At 37.1% G+C, this 16,132-nt stretch overlaps 1 protein-coding gene across 4 annotated transcripts in view; it reads left to right on the top strand.

Moving 5' to 3' along the window:
• Nucleotides 1-16,132, top strand: part of LARP1B (La ribonucleoprotein 1B) — a 182,403-nt gene that overhangs the window by 131,931 nt on the left and 34,340 nt on the right. For 3 of the 4 annotated variants that reach the window (XM_037741735.1, XM_017537657.2, XM_017537656.2), the window contains exons 13-14: nucleotides 920-1,131; nucleotides 2,081-2,187. In XM_037741735.1, the coding sequence (XP_037597663.1) occupies nucleotides 920-1,131; nucleotides 2,081-2,187 (319 nt within the window). Of the gene's footprint in view, nucleotides 1-919; nucleotides 1,132-2,080; nucleotides 2,188-16,132 lie in introns of those variants that run through there. The other variant, XM_017537658.2, reaches the window with a different exon arrangement.

Here is a 16,132-nt window from a genome sequence, read left to right as displayed (position 1 = left end):
AGAAATGCTCATACCTGTACAGAGACATGTTCAACAATGTTGATCATGGTGTTGTTGATTAAATGAAAAACTTTGAAATAACATAAATATCTATCTGTAGGAGAATGGGTAAATTGTGGTATATTTGTACACCATATACTATTCAGCAGTGAAAAATAAACAAATTAGAGCTATGTAAATAAAACAGGAAAAAAGTTTACAAAGTGATATATATATAGTATGATGTCATTTATATAAAGTTAATTATGCAATATAATATTACATATATGTAATAACAGTTCAAAATTCCAAATTTAAGAGGCTAGTTATCTCTGAGAAGGGAAAGCAGAAGGGAAATGGGATTAGGGGAGGTTACACAGGAAGTGTCATCCTTTCTTTAAAAGAAAAAATGGGGCCGGGCGCGGTGGCTCACGCCTATAATTCCAGCACTTTGGGAGGCTGAGGCGGGTGGATCACGAGGTCAAGAGATCGAGACCATCCTGGTCAACAAGGTGAAACCTCGTCTCTACTAAAAATACAAAAATTAGCTGGGCATGATGGTGCGTGCCTGTAGTCCCAGCTACTCGGGAGGCTGAGGCAGGAGAATTGCTTGAACCCAGGAGGCGGAGGTTGCGGTGAGCCGAGATCGCGCCATTGCACTCCAGTCTGGGCAACAACAGCGAAACTCCGTCTCAAAAAATAAATAAATAAATAAAAACAAAAAAGAAAAAAAGAAATAACGGTCATAAACATATAGCAAAATCAAAATTTTATAAAGCCAGATAATGGTCAAAAAAGTATTTGTTGTTTTTGTTTTTATATATTTGAAATGTTTCCAGTGAAAAATCCTTTGAGCTTAGAGAATTCCAGAAATATTTTTATTCTCAAGTAAAATATTTTCCTAGCATCTAAATAATTTTAAGAGCTCTTTATTTTGCAGATTTGACTGGTGGATTAGCTCAGAAGCTATTTGATGTTTCAGAAATAACTTCGGCAGCAATGGTTCATTCGTTGCCTACGGCAGTTCCAGAATCTCCTAGAATTCATGCTACAAGAACACCCAAAACACCTCGAACACCTAGGTTACAAGATCCTAACAAAACACCAAGATTTTATCCTGTTGTTAAGGAACCAACAGCCATTGATGTAAAGGTATACAAAACAACCAGGAACATAAGGCTTGCATTTTATATCCTTTAACATTACAGAATGATATGTTTTAATTTCTATCACATTAAAAAATAGGTATTATAAGGTGTAATATTTCAATTAAAAATTGCACTTTACCATAGTGATATTTTCTCAGGTTAAGAAATAATTTCCTTACCTGGGTGTGGTGGCGCATGCCTGTAATCCCAGCTACTTGGGAGGCTGAGTCAGGAGAATTGCTTGAACCCAGGAGGCGGAGGTTGCGGTGAGCCAAGATCATGCCATCGCACTCCAGCCTGGGCAACACAGCGAAACTCCATCTCAAAAAAAAAAAGAAAGAAGAAGAAGAAATAATTTCTTGGTTGGTTGCAGTGGTTCACACCTGTAATCCAACACTTTGGGAGGCCAAAGGCAGGGGGAATCACTTGAGCTCAGGAGTTGGAGACGAGCCTGGGCAATGTGGTGGGACCTCATCTCTAAAAAAAATACAAAAACTAGCTGGGCATGGTGGCATGTGCCTGTAGTCCCAGCTACTTGGGAGGCTGAAGTGAGAGGATCACTTGAGCTGGTAGTGCAGTGAGCCATAATCATGCCACTGCACTCCAGCCTTGGCAACAGAGTAAGACCCCATTTCTCAAACAAACAAACAACAACAACAAAAAACCAGAAACCATTTTTACAATTGGATAGTGTAATTAAAGATGAACAGAAAGTATAATGAAGAATCATACTAAGCTGAACTTCTTTTCATCCTTGTTTCACAAACCTCCTTATTTATTAAGTTTTGTAACTTGTGTGTGAGATGTTTGAGTTTTGTGACTTCATATGATTTCACAATGTCTCATCTACAGTATAAAAATGTTTGAGTTCATTTATAGTCAGAGGGTTTTAATTTACTTGTAAAGTTCACACTACTGAAACTAATTGCAATGCTTGACTTTATTTTCTTTAGAGTCCAAGAAAGAGAAAAACAAGGCATAGTACAAATCCCCCTCTAGAGTGTCATGTTGGTTGGGTAATGGATTCCAGAGACCATGGGCCAAGAACATCCTCTGTCAGGTACTATATTTCTCAAACATTACTTTTTTGTTCTTGATCTGAAGCTTTTGAAAACCATTACTAATTAGATATTTCAAAAGATTTAAAAATTAATATGTTAGCAAATTATAGAACAATGGAAATGGTACAAAGAAGCCAAAGAAGAGATAAATTTTACAAGGATATTAAGGAAGTAATCCATTAGAACAGTTTTTCTTCCTATTTAAATTATGTTTTCACAAATGTGAACTCTTAGATTTATAGACTATTTAGGTCTATGAAAGTTAGTATCTTTGAACAGATCCCAGAGTCTTAGTGGCATTTAATAGATTCTTAGTAGATATTTATTGAGGACATTAATTTGCTAAACAAACTACTCAAACTATGTAAAGGATATGGAAACAAAACATGATTTTGCTTCCCGCTCCCTTTTTGGGAAATAATTTAGATTAGCTGATTATTAGCAGGAAGCATTTTGTTATAAGAAACAAAAAAATGAATTAAAATCTTTTAGAGTGCCAGTGATAGGCAAAGCAATATGGTATGTTTTGTCCGTTAGAGGAGATGCACAGATGATTTTTGCTTATTGCTCTGTGAGTCTTTCTTTCTTTTAAATAAAAATAGAGAGAGAATTTTGCTCTGTTGCCTAGGATGGTCTCAAACTTCTGACCTCAAGCAATCCTCCTACCTCAGCCTCCTGAAGTGCTGGGATTATAGGCATGAGCCACCTCACCCAGCCTGTGTTTCTTAAATACTAGATATCTTCAGAATAATTATCTGATAGTTTTTTCCATTTGAAAACTGGGAAAATACATTTTTGACTGTTTACTAGAAAAGAAGGATTAGTTTCATGAAAAGAAATGCTAGGGAGTTTATCATAATCTCAAAACCTTAAGTCTCTCTTTTTAGTGATATACATTTGATTCCTTTACATTCTTCTTACTAGTTATATTGTCCCTAAAAGATAAAAAGTATATATATTCTTCTACACACCTGTGGTATACGAATAGTTATTTTGGATTTATAAGTGATTTTTCGTGGGTTTTTTTTCCCCATAGTATTTGTTTTTATTGGAGCAGTATATTTAGATATCAACAACAATGAAAAATATTTAATTTACCTAATGAAGGGCATCTTGTTTGCTTCCAAGTTTTGGCACTTATGAACAAAGCTGCTGTAAACATCTATACAAAGGTTTTAGTGCGGACGTATTTTAAAATCCTTTGTATAAATACTAAGGTGCATGATTGCTGGATTGTATGATAAGAATATGTTTAGTTTTGTAAGAAACTACCAAACTGTTTTCCCAATTGGCCATATCATTTTGTGTTCTCACCAGTAATGTTTCTTTTTAACCTTGGTAATGTCTTGTTTTGAAGTCAGCCTTGTCTGTTATTTATGTAATTTTTCCAACTTTCTTTAGCTGAGTGTTTGTCAATGTATCTTTTTCTACTCTTTTAAGAAATGTCTTTGTTTTAAAGTGGGTTTCATGTAGGCAGCATATATTTGGGCCTTTCTTTGCTTTTTATAACCCAGTCTGATAATGTGTTGTTTAATCAGTATGTTTAGACCATCCACATTTAGTGTAGTTATCGAAGTGGTTGGATTTAAATCTATCATTTATTTGTCTCATATATTCTTTTTTTTTGAGACAAAGTCTCACTATATCGTCCAGGCTGAAGTGCAATGGCTCAGTCTTGGCCCACTGCAACTTCTGCCTCCCAGGTTCAAGTTGTCCTGCCTCAGCCTCCCAAGTAGCTAGGATTACAGGCACCCAACACCAAACCCAGCTAATTTTTGTATATTTAGTAGAGATGGGGTTTCACTAGGTTGGCCAGGCTGGTCTCAAACTCCTGACCTCAGGTGATCTACCTGCCTTGGCCTCCCAAAGTGCTGGGATTACAGGCATGAGCCACCGTGCACAGCTGTCTCATCTATTCTTTGTTCTTTTTTTTCTCTCTCTCTCTCTCTCTTTTTTTTTTTTTTTTTTTTTTGGATTGAGTTTTTATAATGATTCTTTTTTATCTCTACTATTGGCTTATCAGTTATGTCTTGTTTTTATTTTTTAGTGATCCTCTAGGATTTACAGGTGTATCCTGTTTTGTTGTGCTTCACAGATACTGTGTTTTTCACAAATTGAAGGTTTGTGGCACCCCTGTGTTGAACAAGTTTATCAGTGCTTTTTATCCAACAGATGTACTCACTTCATGTCTCTGTGTCACCCTTTGGTAATTCTTCCAATACTTCAAACTTCATTATTATGTCTTTTTTTTTTTAAAGAAAGAGTCTCAGTCTGTTGCACAGGCTGGAGTGCAGTGGCACAATCATGGCTCACTGCAGCTGCAACTACCAGACTCAAGCGATCCTCCCACTTCAGCCTCCTGAGTAGCTGGGACCACAGTTGCATGCCAGTTGGCCCAGGTAATTTTTTAATTTTTTGCAGAGATGGGAGTCTCACTCTGCTATCTGGGCTGGTCTTGAACTCCTGGACTCAAGCAATCCTCCCACCTCAGCCTTCCAAAGTGCTGGGATTACAGGCATGAGCAACCACGCCCAGCTACTATTTAGTATTTTATGGTGATCTGTGATTATTGAGCTTTGATGTTAACTGTTGTAATTGTTTTGGCACATCATGAATCATGCCAATATAAGACAGTGAACTTAATCAATAAATGTTCTGTGTTTTCTCGCTGCTCCACTGACTGTCCATTTCTCTATCTTTCCCTCTCTTCTTGGGCTTTCCTATACCCTGAGAGACAACAATGTTGAAGTTAGACCAACTAATAACCCTACAATGGCCCCTAAGTGTTCAAGTGAAACTAAGAGTCAAAATTCTTCAAAACTGGAAGTGCCATCATTAATATCAGGAAGGCATGTTGAAAGCCCCAAGATAGGCTAAAAGCTAGGCCTCTTGTGTCAAACAGCCAAAATATGAAGAAACAGTTTTTGAGGAAAATTAAAAATGCTACTCCAGATGACAAAGTGAAACAGCTTTATTAATGGATAGGGAGAGAGTGGTCTGATTAAAAGATCAAACCAGCCACAAGATTCCCTTAAGCCAAAGCATAATTCAGAGCAAGGCCCTGACTCTCTTCAATTCTGTGAAGACAGAGAGGTGAGGAAGGTACAGAAGAAAAGTTGGAATCTAGTAGAAGTTGGTTCATGAGGTTTAGGAAGCTATCTCCATAATATAAAAGTGCAAGATGAAGCAGCAAGTGCTAATAGGGAAGCTGCAACAAGTTATAAGGAAGATCTAGCTAAGATAATAAATAAAAGTGGATACATTTCTATAGGTCTAGATCTGAAAAAAAAAGTGTGGCTACCTTAAACAATAGATTTTCAACGTAGACAAAATAGGCTTCTATTGGAAGAAGAACCCAGCTAGGACTTTCATAGCTAGGGAGGAGAAGTCAGTGTTTGGCTTCAGAGATTCAAGGGACAGGGGTGACTCTCTTGTTAGGGGCTAACGGAGCTGAAGACCAAGTTGCAGCCATTGCTAATTTACTGTTCTGAAAATCCTAGGGTCCTTTTTAATTATGCTAAATCTACTAATCTGCTTATGCTCTATAAATCGAACAGCAAAGTCTACATGGCAGCACATCTGCTTACAGTGTGGTTTACTAAATATTTTAAGCCCACTGTTAAGACCTACTATTCAGAAAAAGAAGATTTCTTTCAATACTTCCTTTCATTGACAGTGTACCTCATCACCCAAGAACTTTGATGAAGATATGCAAGGAGATAAATGTTTCTTTTCATACCTGATACATTTATTCTGCAGTCCATGAATTCCAAGGAGCCATTTCAACTTTCTAGTCTTATTAGTTAGAATATTCATGTATAGTCTATTCATAAGGCTATAGCTGCCACAGCTAGTGATTCCTCTGATGGACCTGAGCAAAGTAAATTGAAAACATTCCGGAGAGTATTCACCATTCGACATGCCATTAAGAACATTGGTGATTCATAGGAGGAGGTCAAAATATCAACATTAACAGGATTTTGGAAGAAGTTGATTCCTGCCCTCATGAATGACTTTGAGAGGCTCAGACTTCAGTGGAGGCTATAACTACAGATGTTGTGAAAATAGAAAGAGAAATAGAATTAGAAGTGGAGCCTGAAGTTGTGACTGAATTGGTGCAATCTCCTGATAAAAACTTGAAGCGATGAGGAATTGCTTCTTATGGATGAGCACAAAGAGTGGTTTCTTAAGCTGGAATCTACTCCTGGTGAAGATTCTGTGAACGTTGTTGAAATGACGACAACAGATTTAGAATATTATATAAAGCAGTGTCAGGGTTTGAGAGGACTGACTCCAATTTTGAAAGAAGTGCTACTGTGGGTAAAATGCTACCAGGACAGCATCCATTCTACAGAGAAATCTTTTGGGAACAGAAGAGTCAATCAATGCAGCAAACTTCATTGTCTTATTTTAAGAAATTGCCACTCCAACCATCAGCAACTACCACTCTGATCAGTCAGCAGCCATCAGCATTAAGGCAAAACCCTCCACCAGCAAAAAGACTATGACTTGCTGAAGGCTCAGATGATCATTAGCATTTTTAGCAGTACAGTTTTTGAAAAATTGGTACATAATAGTTGTATGTATTTTGGGGGTTCATGTGATATTTTGATACATGCATACAATGTGTAATGATCAAATCAGGGTAATGGGGATATCAATCACATCAAACATTTTTCTTTATTCTGTTCTATTTTTTTCTTAAGATCTTCTTGTATACCAATCTTTCAGCTATTTTGTACTATACAATATGTAATTGTTAAGTATAGTTTCTCTACTACTGTACCATAAAACACTAGATCTTATTTTTGGCATTAACTGTATTTCTGTACCTGTTAACCAACTGCTCTTTGTCCCCCTTCTCCCTACCCATTCCAGTCCCTAGTAAGCACTAATCAACTCTATCTCTATGAGATCTACTTTTTTAGCTCCCACATATTAGTGAGAACATGTGGTATTTATCTTTCTTTACCTGTCTTATTTCATATAACCTAATGACCTCCAATTCTATCCATGTTGCTGCAAATGACAGAATTCTTTTTTATGGCTAAATAGTATTCCATTGGGTATGTTCATGTATGTGCATATGTATGTATGTGCATATATATACACACATATACACACGTGTACATACACATATATACACATACATATACTTTTCTTCATTCATCCATTGATAGACATTTATTTTGATTACGTTTCTTGGCTGTAGTCAATAGTGCTGCAGTAAACATGGGAGAGCAGCTGTCTCTTCGATATACTGATTTCCTCTATTTTGGATATATACCCAGCAGTGAGATTGCTGAATCATATGGTAGTTCTGTTTTTAGTTTTTTGAGGAACTTCTATGCTGTTTTCTATAGTGGCTGTACTAATTTACATTTACACCAACAGTATGTGAAGCATTCCCCTTTCTCTGTAACCTTGCAACATATATTTTTTGTCTTTTTGATAAAAGCCATTTTAACTGGGGTGAAATGCTTTATCATTGTAGTTTTGATTTGTGTCCTCTTGATAATTAGTAATGTCGAGCGTTTTTAAACATACCTCTTGTCCAGTTGATGTCTTCTTTGGAGAAATGTCTAGATCTTTTGTCAATTTTAAAATGGGATTATTTGGGGTTTTTTTGCTACTGAGTTGTTTGAGTTCCTTGTATATTCTGGGTATTAGTCCCTTTTTGGATAGATAGTTTGCAGATATTTTCTTTCATTCTGTAGGTCGTCTCTCTGCTTTGTTGGTTCCTTCATTTGCTGTGCAGAAACTTTTTTGCTTGATATAATCTTATTCGTCTATTTTTACTTTTGTTGCTTGTGCTTTTAGCATCTTACACAAAACATCTCTGCCTAGACCAATGGCCTAGAGTGTTTTCCCAACATTTTCTTCTAGTAGTTTCATAGCTTTGGGTCCTAGATTTAAGTCTTTAGTCCATTTTGATTGGCTTTTTTCATATGGTAGAGATAGAGGTCTAGCTTCATACTTTTATATATGGTTATCTAGTTTTCTTAGCACCATTTATTGAAGTTACTGTCCTTTCCTCACTGTGTGTTCTTGGTGCATTTGTAAAGGAATTGGCTAATAATATGTAGATTTTTTTTTTCTAAATTTTCTATTCTGTTCTGTTGGTCTGTGTGTCTGCTTTTACACCAGTACCATGCTACCTTTGTTACTATGGCTTTGTATTATATTTTGAAGTTGGGTAGTGTGATGCCTCCAGCTTTATTCTTTTTGCTCAGAATTACTTTGATTTTTCAGGGGCTTTTGTGGTTCTTTACAAATTTTAGAATTTTTTTTTCTATTTCTGTGAAGAATGTCATAGGTAGTTTGATAGGGATGGAATTAAATCTGTAGAAGTTGCTGTGTAGTATTGACATTTTAACAATGTTAATTTTTCCAATCCATGAGCATGAGATGTCATTCTGTTTTTTTTTTTTTTTGATGTGACTGCTTTAATTTCTTTCATCTGTGTTTTTTAGTTTTCTTTGTAGAGATCTTTCACTTCAGTTACATTTATACCTAGATACTTTAAATATTTTTGTAACTGTTGTTAAATGAGATTGCCTTCCTGATTTCTTTTTCAGTTTGCTTGCTGTTGGCATATATAAATGATACTGAGGCCGGGCGTGGTGACTCACGCCTGTAATCTCAGCGCTTTGGGAGGCCGAGGTGGGCACATCACCTGAGGTCAGGAGTTCAAGACCAACCTGGCCAACATGGTGAACCCCTGTCTTTAAAAATAAATAAATGCTACTGATTTTTGTAAATTGATTTTGTATTGTGCAACTTTACTTTACTGAATTTATCTAGATTTTTGGTGGAGTCTTTGGATTTTTCTAAATATAATATCACATCGTTTGCAGGCAAGGATAATTTGACTTTTTCCTTTCCAGTGTGGATGCCCATTCTCTTGCCTAATTGCTCTTGCTAGGACTTACAGTACTATGTTCAATTACCATGTAGTATTAAGCTTGCAGATAGTGCACAGAATGCAAGAGTTGAGGCTTCAGAGCCTCTGCCTTTATTTCAGAAGATGTATGGAAAAGCCTGGATGTCTAGACAAAAGCCTACTACAGGGGCAGAGCCCTCATGGAGACCCTCTACGAGGGCAGTACAGAGGGGAAATGTGGGGCCGGAGCCCTCATACAGACTCCCCACTGGGGCACTGCCTACAGCAGCTTTGTGAAGAGGGCCACTGTCCTCCAGACCCCAGAATGGTAGATCCACGATCCACTAGCAGCCTGCACCCTCAGCCTCAAAAAGCCACAGGCACTCAATGCCAGCCCTTAAGAGCAGCCATATGGTCTAAACCCTGGAAAGCCGTAAGCGTGGAGCTGCCCAAAGCTTTGTGAGACCACCCCTTGCACCAGCATGCCCTGGATGTGACATATGGAGTCAAAGGAGATTATTTTGGAGATTTAAGATTTAGTGTCTATTTCTTCCTTTTGCTTGGAGTAACTGTTATTGTGAAAATGAGTTGTGAGATCTGGTTGTTTAAAAGTGTGTGGCACCTCCCCTCTTTCTCTTCCTCCTGCTCCAGCTGTGTGAAGTGCTGCTTCCCCTTGCATTCCACCATGATTGTTAGTTTTCCTAAGGCCTCCCTTGAAGCTGAGTAGATACCAGCATCATGCTGTACTGCTTATAGAACCATGAGCCAATTAAACCCCTTTCCTCTGTAATTTACCCAGTCTCGGGCATTTCTTCATAGGTAATGTGAGAACAACCAAATACATCTAGCTGAAGGTTTGTTCATTTTGTTTATGTTTTCAAAAAACCAACTTTTCATTGATTTTTTTTTTTGTACTTGTTTTAGTCTCAATTTTATTTATTTCTGCTTTGATCGTTATTATTTCTTTCTACTAATTTAGGGTTTGATTTGTTCTTTTCTAGTTCTCAAATACATCGTTAGGTTGTTTATTTGGAACTTTTTGACTTTTTTGATGTAGGCATTTATTGCTATAAAATTCTCTCAGTACTGCTATGCTGTATCCCATTGGTTTTGGAAAGTTATGTTTCCATTTTCATTTGTTTGAAGACATTTTGAAATTTTCTTCTTAATTTATTAATCTATTGATCATTCAGGAGCATGTTGTTTAAATTCTACCTGTTTGTGTAGTTTCCAAAATTCTTCATGTTATTGATTTCTATTTTTATTCTGTTGTAGTCAGAGAAGATACTTGATATGATTTTGGCATTTTTGAATTTGTTGAGACATGTTTTGTAGCATAACATATGTTTTATCCTGGAGAATGTTCCATGTGCTAATGAGAAGCACGTATTCTGCAGTAGTAAGTGAAATGTTCTATAAATGTCGTAGGTCCAGTTGGTCTAGGTGCAGTTTAACTTCATTATATCTTTGTTGATTTTTCTGTCTGGATGATCTGTCCATTACTGAGAGATGGGTGTTGAAAATCTCCTGCTATTATTGTATTATAGTCTGTCTATCCTCTAGATTTATTAATGTTTGTTTAATATATTTGAGTGCTCCAGAATTAGGGGCATGTATTTATGATTGTTATATCCTGTTGCTGAATTGATTCCTTTATCATCATATAGCGACCTTCCTTGTCCTTTTTTTTTTTTGTTTTTTACAAACTTTGACTTGGTCTATTTTGGTTAATATAAGTATGGCTACGTTTTTTTTTTTGCTTCCATTTGCGTAGAATGTCTTTTTCCATTCTTCACTTTCAGTCTATGTGTGTCTTTATAGGTGATGTGAGTTTCTCATAGGCAATATATAGTTGGATCTTGTTGCTAAAAGTTTTTAAAAGTTTACTCAGCAATGCTTATATCTTTTGATTGGAGAATTCAGTTCATTTACATTCAGTGTTATTATTAATAGATAAGGACTTTTGCGGTATTTCATTACTTGGTTTCTGGTTGTTTTATAACTCTTCCTTTCTTCCTTGCTGCCTTTGTTTGTGATGAAGTGGTTTTTCTCTGGGAATATGTTTTAATTCATTGCTTTTTATTTTTAAAGTGTATCTATTATAGGTTTTTGCTTTGTGGTTACCATGAAGCTTACAAAAGCCATAGATATATAAATTATTTTAAATATATGACAACTTACTTTGATCACAAAAGGAAAGACTCAAAGGAAAAACTAAAAAACTCTACACTTTAACCCTATCCTCCCACTTTTTGACATTTTGTTGTCTTAAATTACATCTATTTATATTCCTTATCTCTTAACAGGTTGCTGTTAATATTTTCAGTAGATTTATCTTTTAGTCTTCATACTAGAGATATGAATGGATTACATGTAACAACAATTACTGTATTAGAGTATTCTGAATTTATCTACTTTTACCAATGAGTTTTATACCTTCAAACATTTTTGGTTTTGCACATCAAATTTTGTTTTCTTTCAAATCAGGGAACTCTCTGTAGCATTTCTTGAAAGATGAGTCTAGTTGTAATGAATTCCCTCAGCTTTTGTATATGAAAGACTTTGTATCTCCTTCCTGTTAGAAGGAAAGCTTTGCTGGGTATAGCATAGTTGGTTGGCAGGTTTTGTTTTTCCTTTTATCCTGTAGCACTTTGAATGTGCCATTCTACTCTCTCATGGCCTATTCGGTTTCTGTTGAAAAGTCTGTTGCCAAAAACATCAGAGCTCCTTTATATGGTCTTTTATTTCTTTTCTCTTGCTGTTTTAAGAATCTTCTCTTTGTCTTTGATGATTTGAGGTTTGATTATTATTTGCCTTGGGATACTCTTACTTGGATTGAATGTTGATATGGTTTGGCTCTGTGTCTTCACCCAAATCTCATCTCGAATTGTAATTCCCATAATCCGCACATGTCAAGGGATGGACCTGGTAGGAGGTGATTGGATCATGGGGACAGTTACCTCATGCTGTTCTTGTCATAGTGAGTGAGTTCTCACAAGATTTGATGGTTTTATAAGTATTTGACAGTTCTTCCTTCACACATACTCTCTCTGTCTCAGCTGCCACAGAGTAAGAAGTGCCTGCCTCCTCTTCCACCATGATTGTAAGTTTCCTGGGGCCTCCCCAGCCATGTGGAACTGTGAGTCAATTAAACCACTTTCCTTCATAAATTTACCCAGTCTCAGGTATTCTTTATAGCAGAGTGAAAATGAACTAATACAAAATATTTGGTGATTTCTGACCTTCTGTACCTATTTATATCTTTCTCTAGATTTGGAATTTTTTTGTCATTATTTCTTTGAATAAACATACTACTCCTTGCTCTTAACTCCTCATTGAATGCCAGTGGCTCTCACATTTGTTCTTTTGAGATTATTCTTTATACTTGCAGGTATTCTTCATTCCTTTTTCTTTCTCCTCTGACTGTATTTTCCAATAGCCTGTATTTGAGCTGATTGTTTCTTCTCCTTGATACATTTTGCTGTTTAGAGCCTGTAATCCATTTTTCAGAAAATGTATTTCTGAGTTCCAGGATTTCCATTTTTTATTTTTATTTTTATTTCAATCTCCTTGTATTGCATTTCTCTGATAAATTTCTGAATTGCTTCTCTGTGTTATCTTGGGTTTTGCTGAGTATCTGTAGAACTGTTATTTTGTTTTTGATCTGAGACCTCACACATTGCTTTCTTGTTTAGATTGGTCCCTGACTCTTTGCTTTGTCCATTTGGGGAGGTTATCGTTCTGTGTTCACTGTTATTTCTTGTGGATGTACATCTATGGATTTGCTTTAAAGGATTTATTATTCATTCCAGTCTTTGCTGTTTTGCTTGTTTTGGTCTTTGTAAGATATGTTTGCTTAGAGATTCTTTGCAGTTGCCTGCGAGTCCCTTTAGTATTATGTATCACTGCCTCTTTTTGGACACTAGATGGCACTTTAAGCCCAAGTTTGCCTTGGCTCTCACAAACATTGGAGCACTGCCTGTCAGATGGTGGGGGTGGCTAAGGGGATACCCCCAACTGTGTGGTAAGACTGGCAAAGGGTTTGTACCCAGAAGACTCATGGCTCATGCCTCCTACAGTGTGGTCCTGATGAACAGCTGCTCTGATATGGCATCTCTTTTGGCTGAAATAAAGAGGAGAATTTCAGGGATAGGGTTTCTGTTCCTGCTTCCCCTCTTTCTGTAGCTGCCTTCAGGGCTTTTTCTCCCTAGTAGCCCCTATGATATTATACTTCTCATGGGTTGAGGCAGGAACAGTTTTCCTGCAAGGGAACCCCAGATAGCTGGCTGTCCTCCATCTGATTATTTCCAACGAAGAAACTGAGTCTGGGAGGGATTTTTTCATGCACAGGGCCTGGCAGATTGGAGAAAGGTCATCATACATAGAGAAGGCTATTTCTCTTACTGTTTGCATAGAGTTTTTCAGTTCTCTGTGGCTCACGGATAGTATCAGTCTCAGATTTGATATCTGGGATATTGCTGATGATAGGCTTGGTCCTAGATATTTGTTTTGGGATTTCCGTGGGAGAGTGAAGCCAGATTGCTTCTACTCTGCCATTTTGGTGGCATCATTGTCTCAATAAAGTATTTTAAAATTAAGGTATGTAATTTTTTTAGTCATGCTATTGCACACTTGGTAGAGTACAGTATAATGTAAATATAACTTTTATATATACTGGGAAACCAGAATATTCATATGACTTGCTTTTTTGCAATATTTGCTTTATTGTAGTAGTCTAGAATTGAACCAGCAATATCTCTGAGACATGCCTGTATAATTCAGCTCCTCCTTGAATCATGATGTTACATCCTGATAAACCATTTGTAGCTTGAAAATATCCTAAGTTGAAAGTGCATATAATATACCTAACCAACTGAACATCATGGCTCAGCCTAGCTTACCTTAAATGTGCTCACAACACTTATATTAACCTATAGTTGAGCAAAATCTAACACAAAGCCTATTTTGGAGTAAAGTGTTGAATATCTTATGTAATTTATTGAATACTGTTCTGAAACTGAAGAACAGAATTGTTGTATGGTACTTGAACTATGGTTCCTACTGAATGCATGTTGCTTTTGTATGATCATAAAGCTGAAAAACCATAAGAAACCATCTTTTAAGTTGAAGACCATGTGTATAAATTTTAACTTAACCACACTCTACTGTCAAATAATCTTATCCCTCTTCATGTATAGTATAAGAACCTTACAACATTAAACTTTCATTGTTTCTCCCCATTTCATTTCATTTTTTAAAATTAGACACAGAGTCTTGATCTTTAACCCAGGATGGAATGCAGTGGCACAATGTCAGGTCATTGCAGTCTCAAACTCCTGAACTTAAGCAGTCCTTTCACCTCAGCCTCAAGTATCTGGGACTTACGGGTGTGCACCACAATGGCTGGCTAATTAAAAATTTTTTTTTGTAGCAACAAGATCTTGCTATGTAATTCAGGCTGGTCTCGAACTCCTGGGCTCAAGCAATCCTCCTGCCTCAGCCTCCCAGTGTTGAGATTACAGTTATGAGTCACCACACCCAGCCCCCCATTATTTGTGCTGTACATCGTTATTATTTTTCTTTAGACAGTTATGTGTACATGTATATACACATACATATATGTACACATGTGTATACACACATACAAGCATACAGTTTGAGTAGATGGTTTAGCACATTAAATCCTTCATATATACCTATTAAAATCTTTCTAAATGCCATTGACAATCTGGAAGATTTCTTTAATAGTTTCTTAATAGATGTTTATTTACCTATTGTTAAAACGCACACGCTGCATGAAGAGACCCCCCCCTCAAACAGGCTTTGTATGAGCAACATGGCTGTTTATTCACCTTGGTGCAGGTGGGCTGAGGCCAAAAAGGGTGTCAGCAGAGAGCAGTGGGATAGGAGTTGGTTTTATAGGTTTGGGGTGGGCAGTGGAAAGTTACAGTTTAGGGTGGTTTTTTTGCAAGCTGGGAGGGGGTCGTTGGGTGTGGAGCCCCAAGGTTGACCATGTCAGTTACAAAGTCTAATGGCCTTATCAATTGGGGCGGGAATAACAAACAACAGAGAATGTCTTAAAGTTAAGTAGGCACCGCAGGGATTGATCATTTTTTTTCTCTTTTCATGGTCTTCCAGTTTAGATTTTCCAGGAACTCATCAGGAGTGTCCGTGCAGGTCACAGAGGTTAACGTGGCATCCATGGGACCATCAGTCGGCCTAAAAGACCTTACATTCCTGTCTTTTTGTATTAGTAATATAAAAGAAAAAGAGATGAAGAATGGAGGGCAGTGGTATATTAGGAAGGCTGGCACAGAGGAGTGATGGGGCGATGTTTCTCAGGGCTTGAGTAGGATTGGGTGTGGCGTGGAAACCTCAAAATGGGAAAGAATTTAGACTGCTGGGAAATTTCGGGACAAGAGGTGATATTGTGAAATTGTTAGAAGGAACATTTGTTGTATTGACTGATTGCTTATTGCTTGTATACGATTTTGTAGGAATTGAGAGATTAATTGGAAAACACAGGGTCCAAATAAGAGGAGAAAGATAGTATCGGAGGATTAGGGATTGGAAGAAGCCATGACTCCCAGTTAGAGTGTCCAGCCAATCCAGCCACATTTAATTTATTGATGGCATCATGTATGAGGCCGGACTGGTTTACATAAGAAAAATTGAAAGTGCTGTTTTCTGGCTGTTTGGATTGAGGCCAGGCCGTGTTACAGAGATGTTTAGGTTTCAGATCAGGTGACAGTTGAAGAGGTTTTAGATTTTTTAAGATACAGCCTAGAGGTGAAAACGTAAAATAGAGGAATAGAGGGCAGAATATTGCCCATAGTGAACGGGATACTTTATTTTTTTTATTTTTTTTTCCCCATTTATTTATTTTATTGCATTTTAGGTTTTGGGGTACATGTGAAGAACATGCAAAATTGTTGCAAAGATACACATGTGGCAGTGTGATTTGCTGCCTTCCTCCCCATCACCTACATCTGGCATTTCTCCCCTTGCTATCTCTCCCCAGCTCCCCACCCCCCACCGTCCCTCCCCTATTTCCCCACAAC

This window comes from Cebus imitator, unplaced genomic scaffold, assembly GCF_001604975.1.
Source record: "Cebus imitator isolate Cc_AM_T3 unplaced genomic scaffold, Cebus_imitator-1.0 Scaffold105, whole genome shotgun sequence".
In the NCBI taxonomy this organism is placed as follows: Eukaryota; Metazoa; Chordata; class Mammalia; order Primates; family Cebidae; genus Cebus; species Cebus imitator.
The sequence above is the reverse complement of the archived record's forward strand: the minus strand, read 5'-3'. Positions and strand labels throughout refer to the sequence as shown.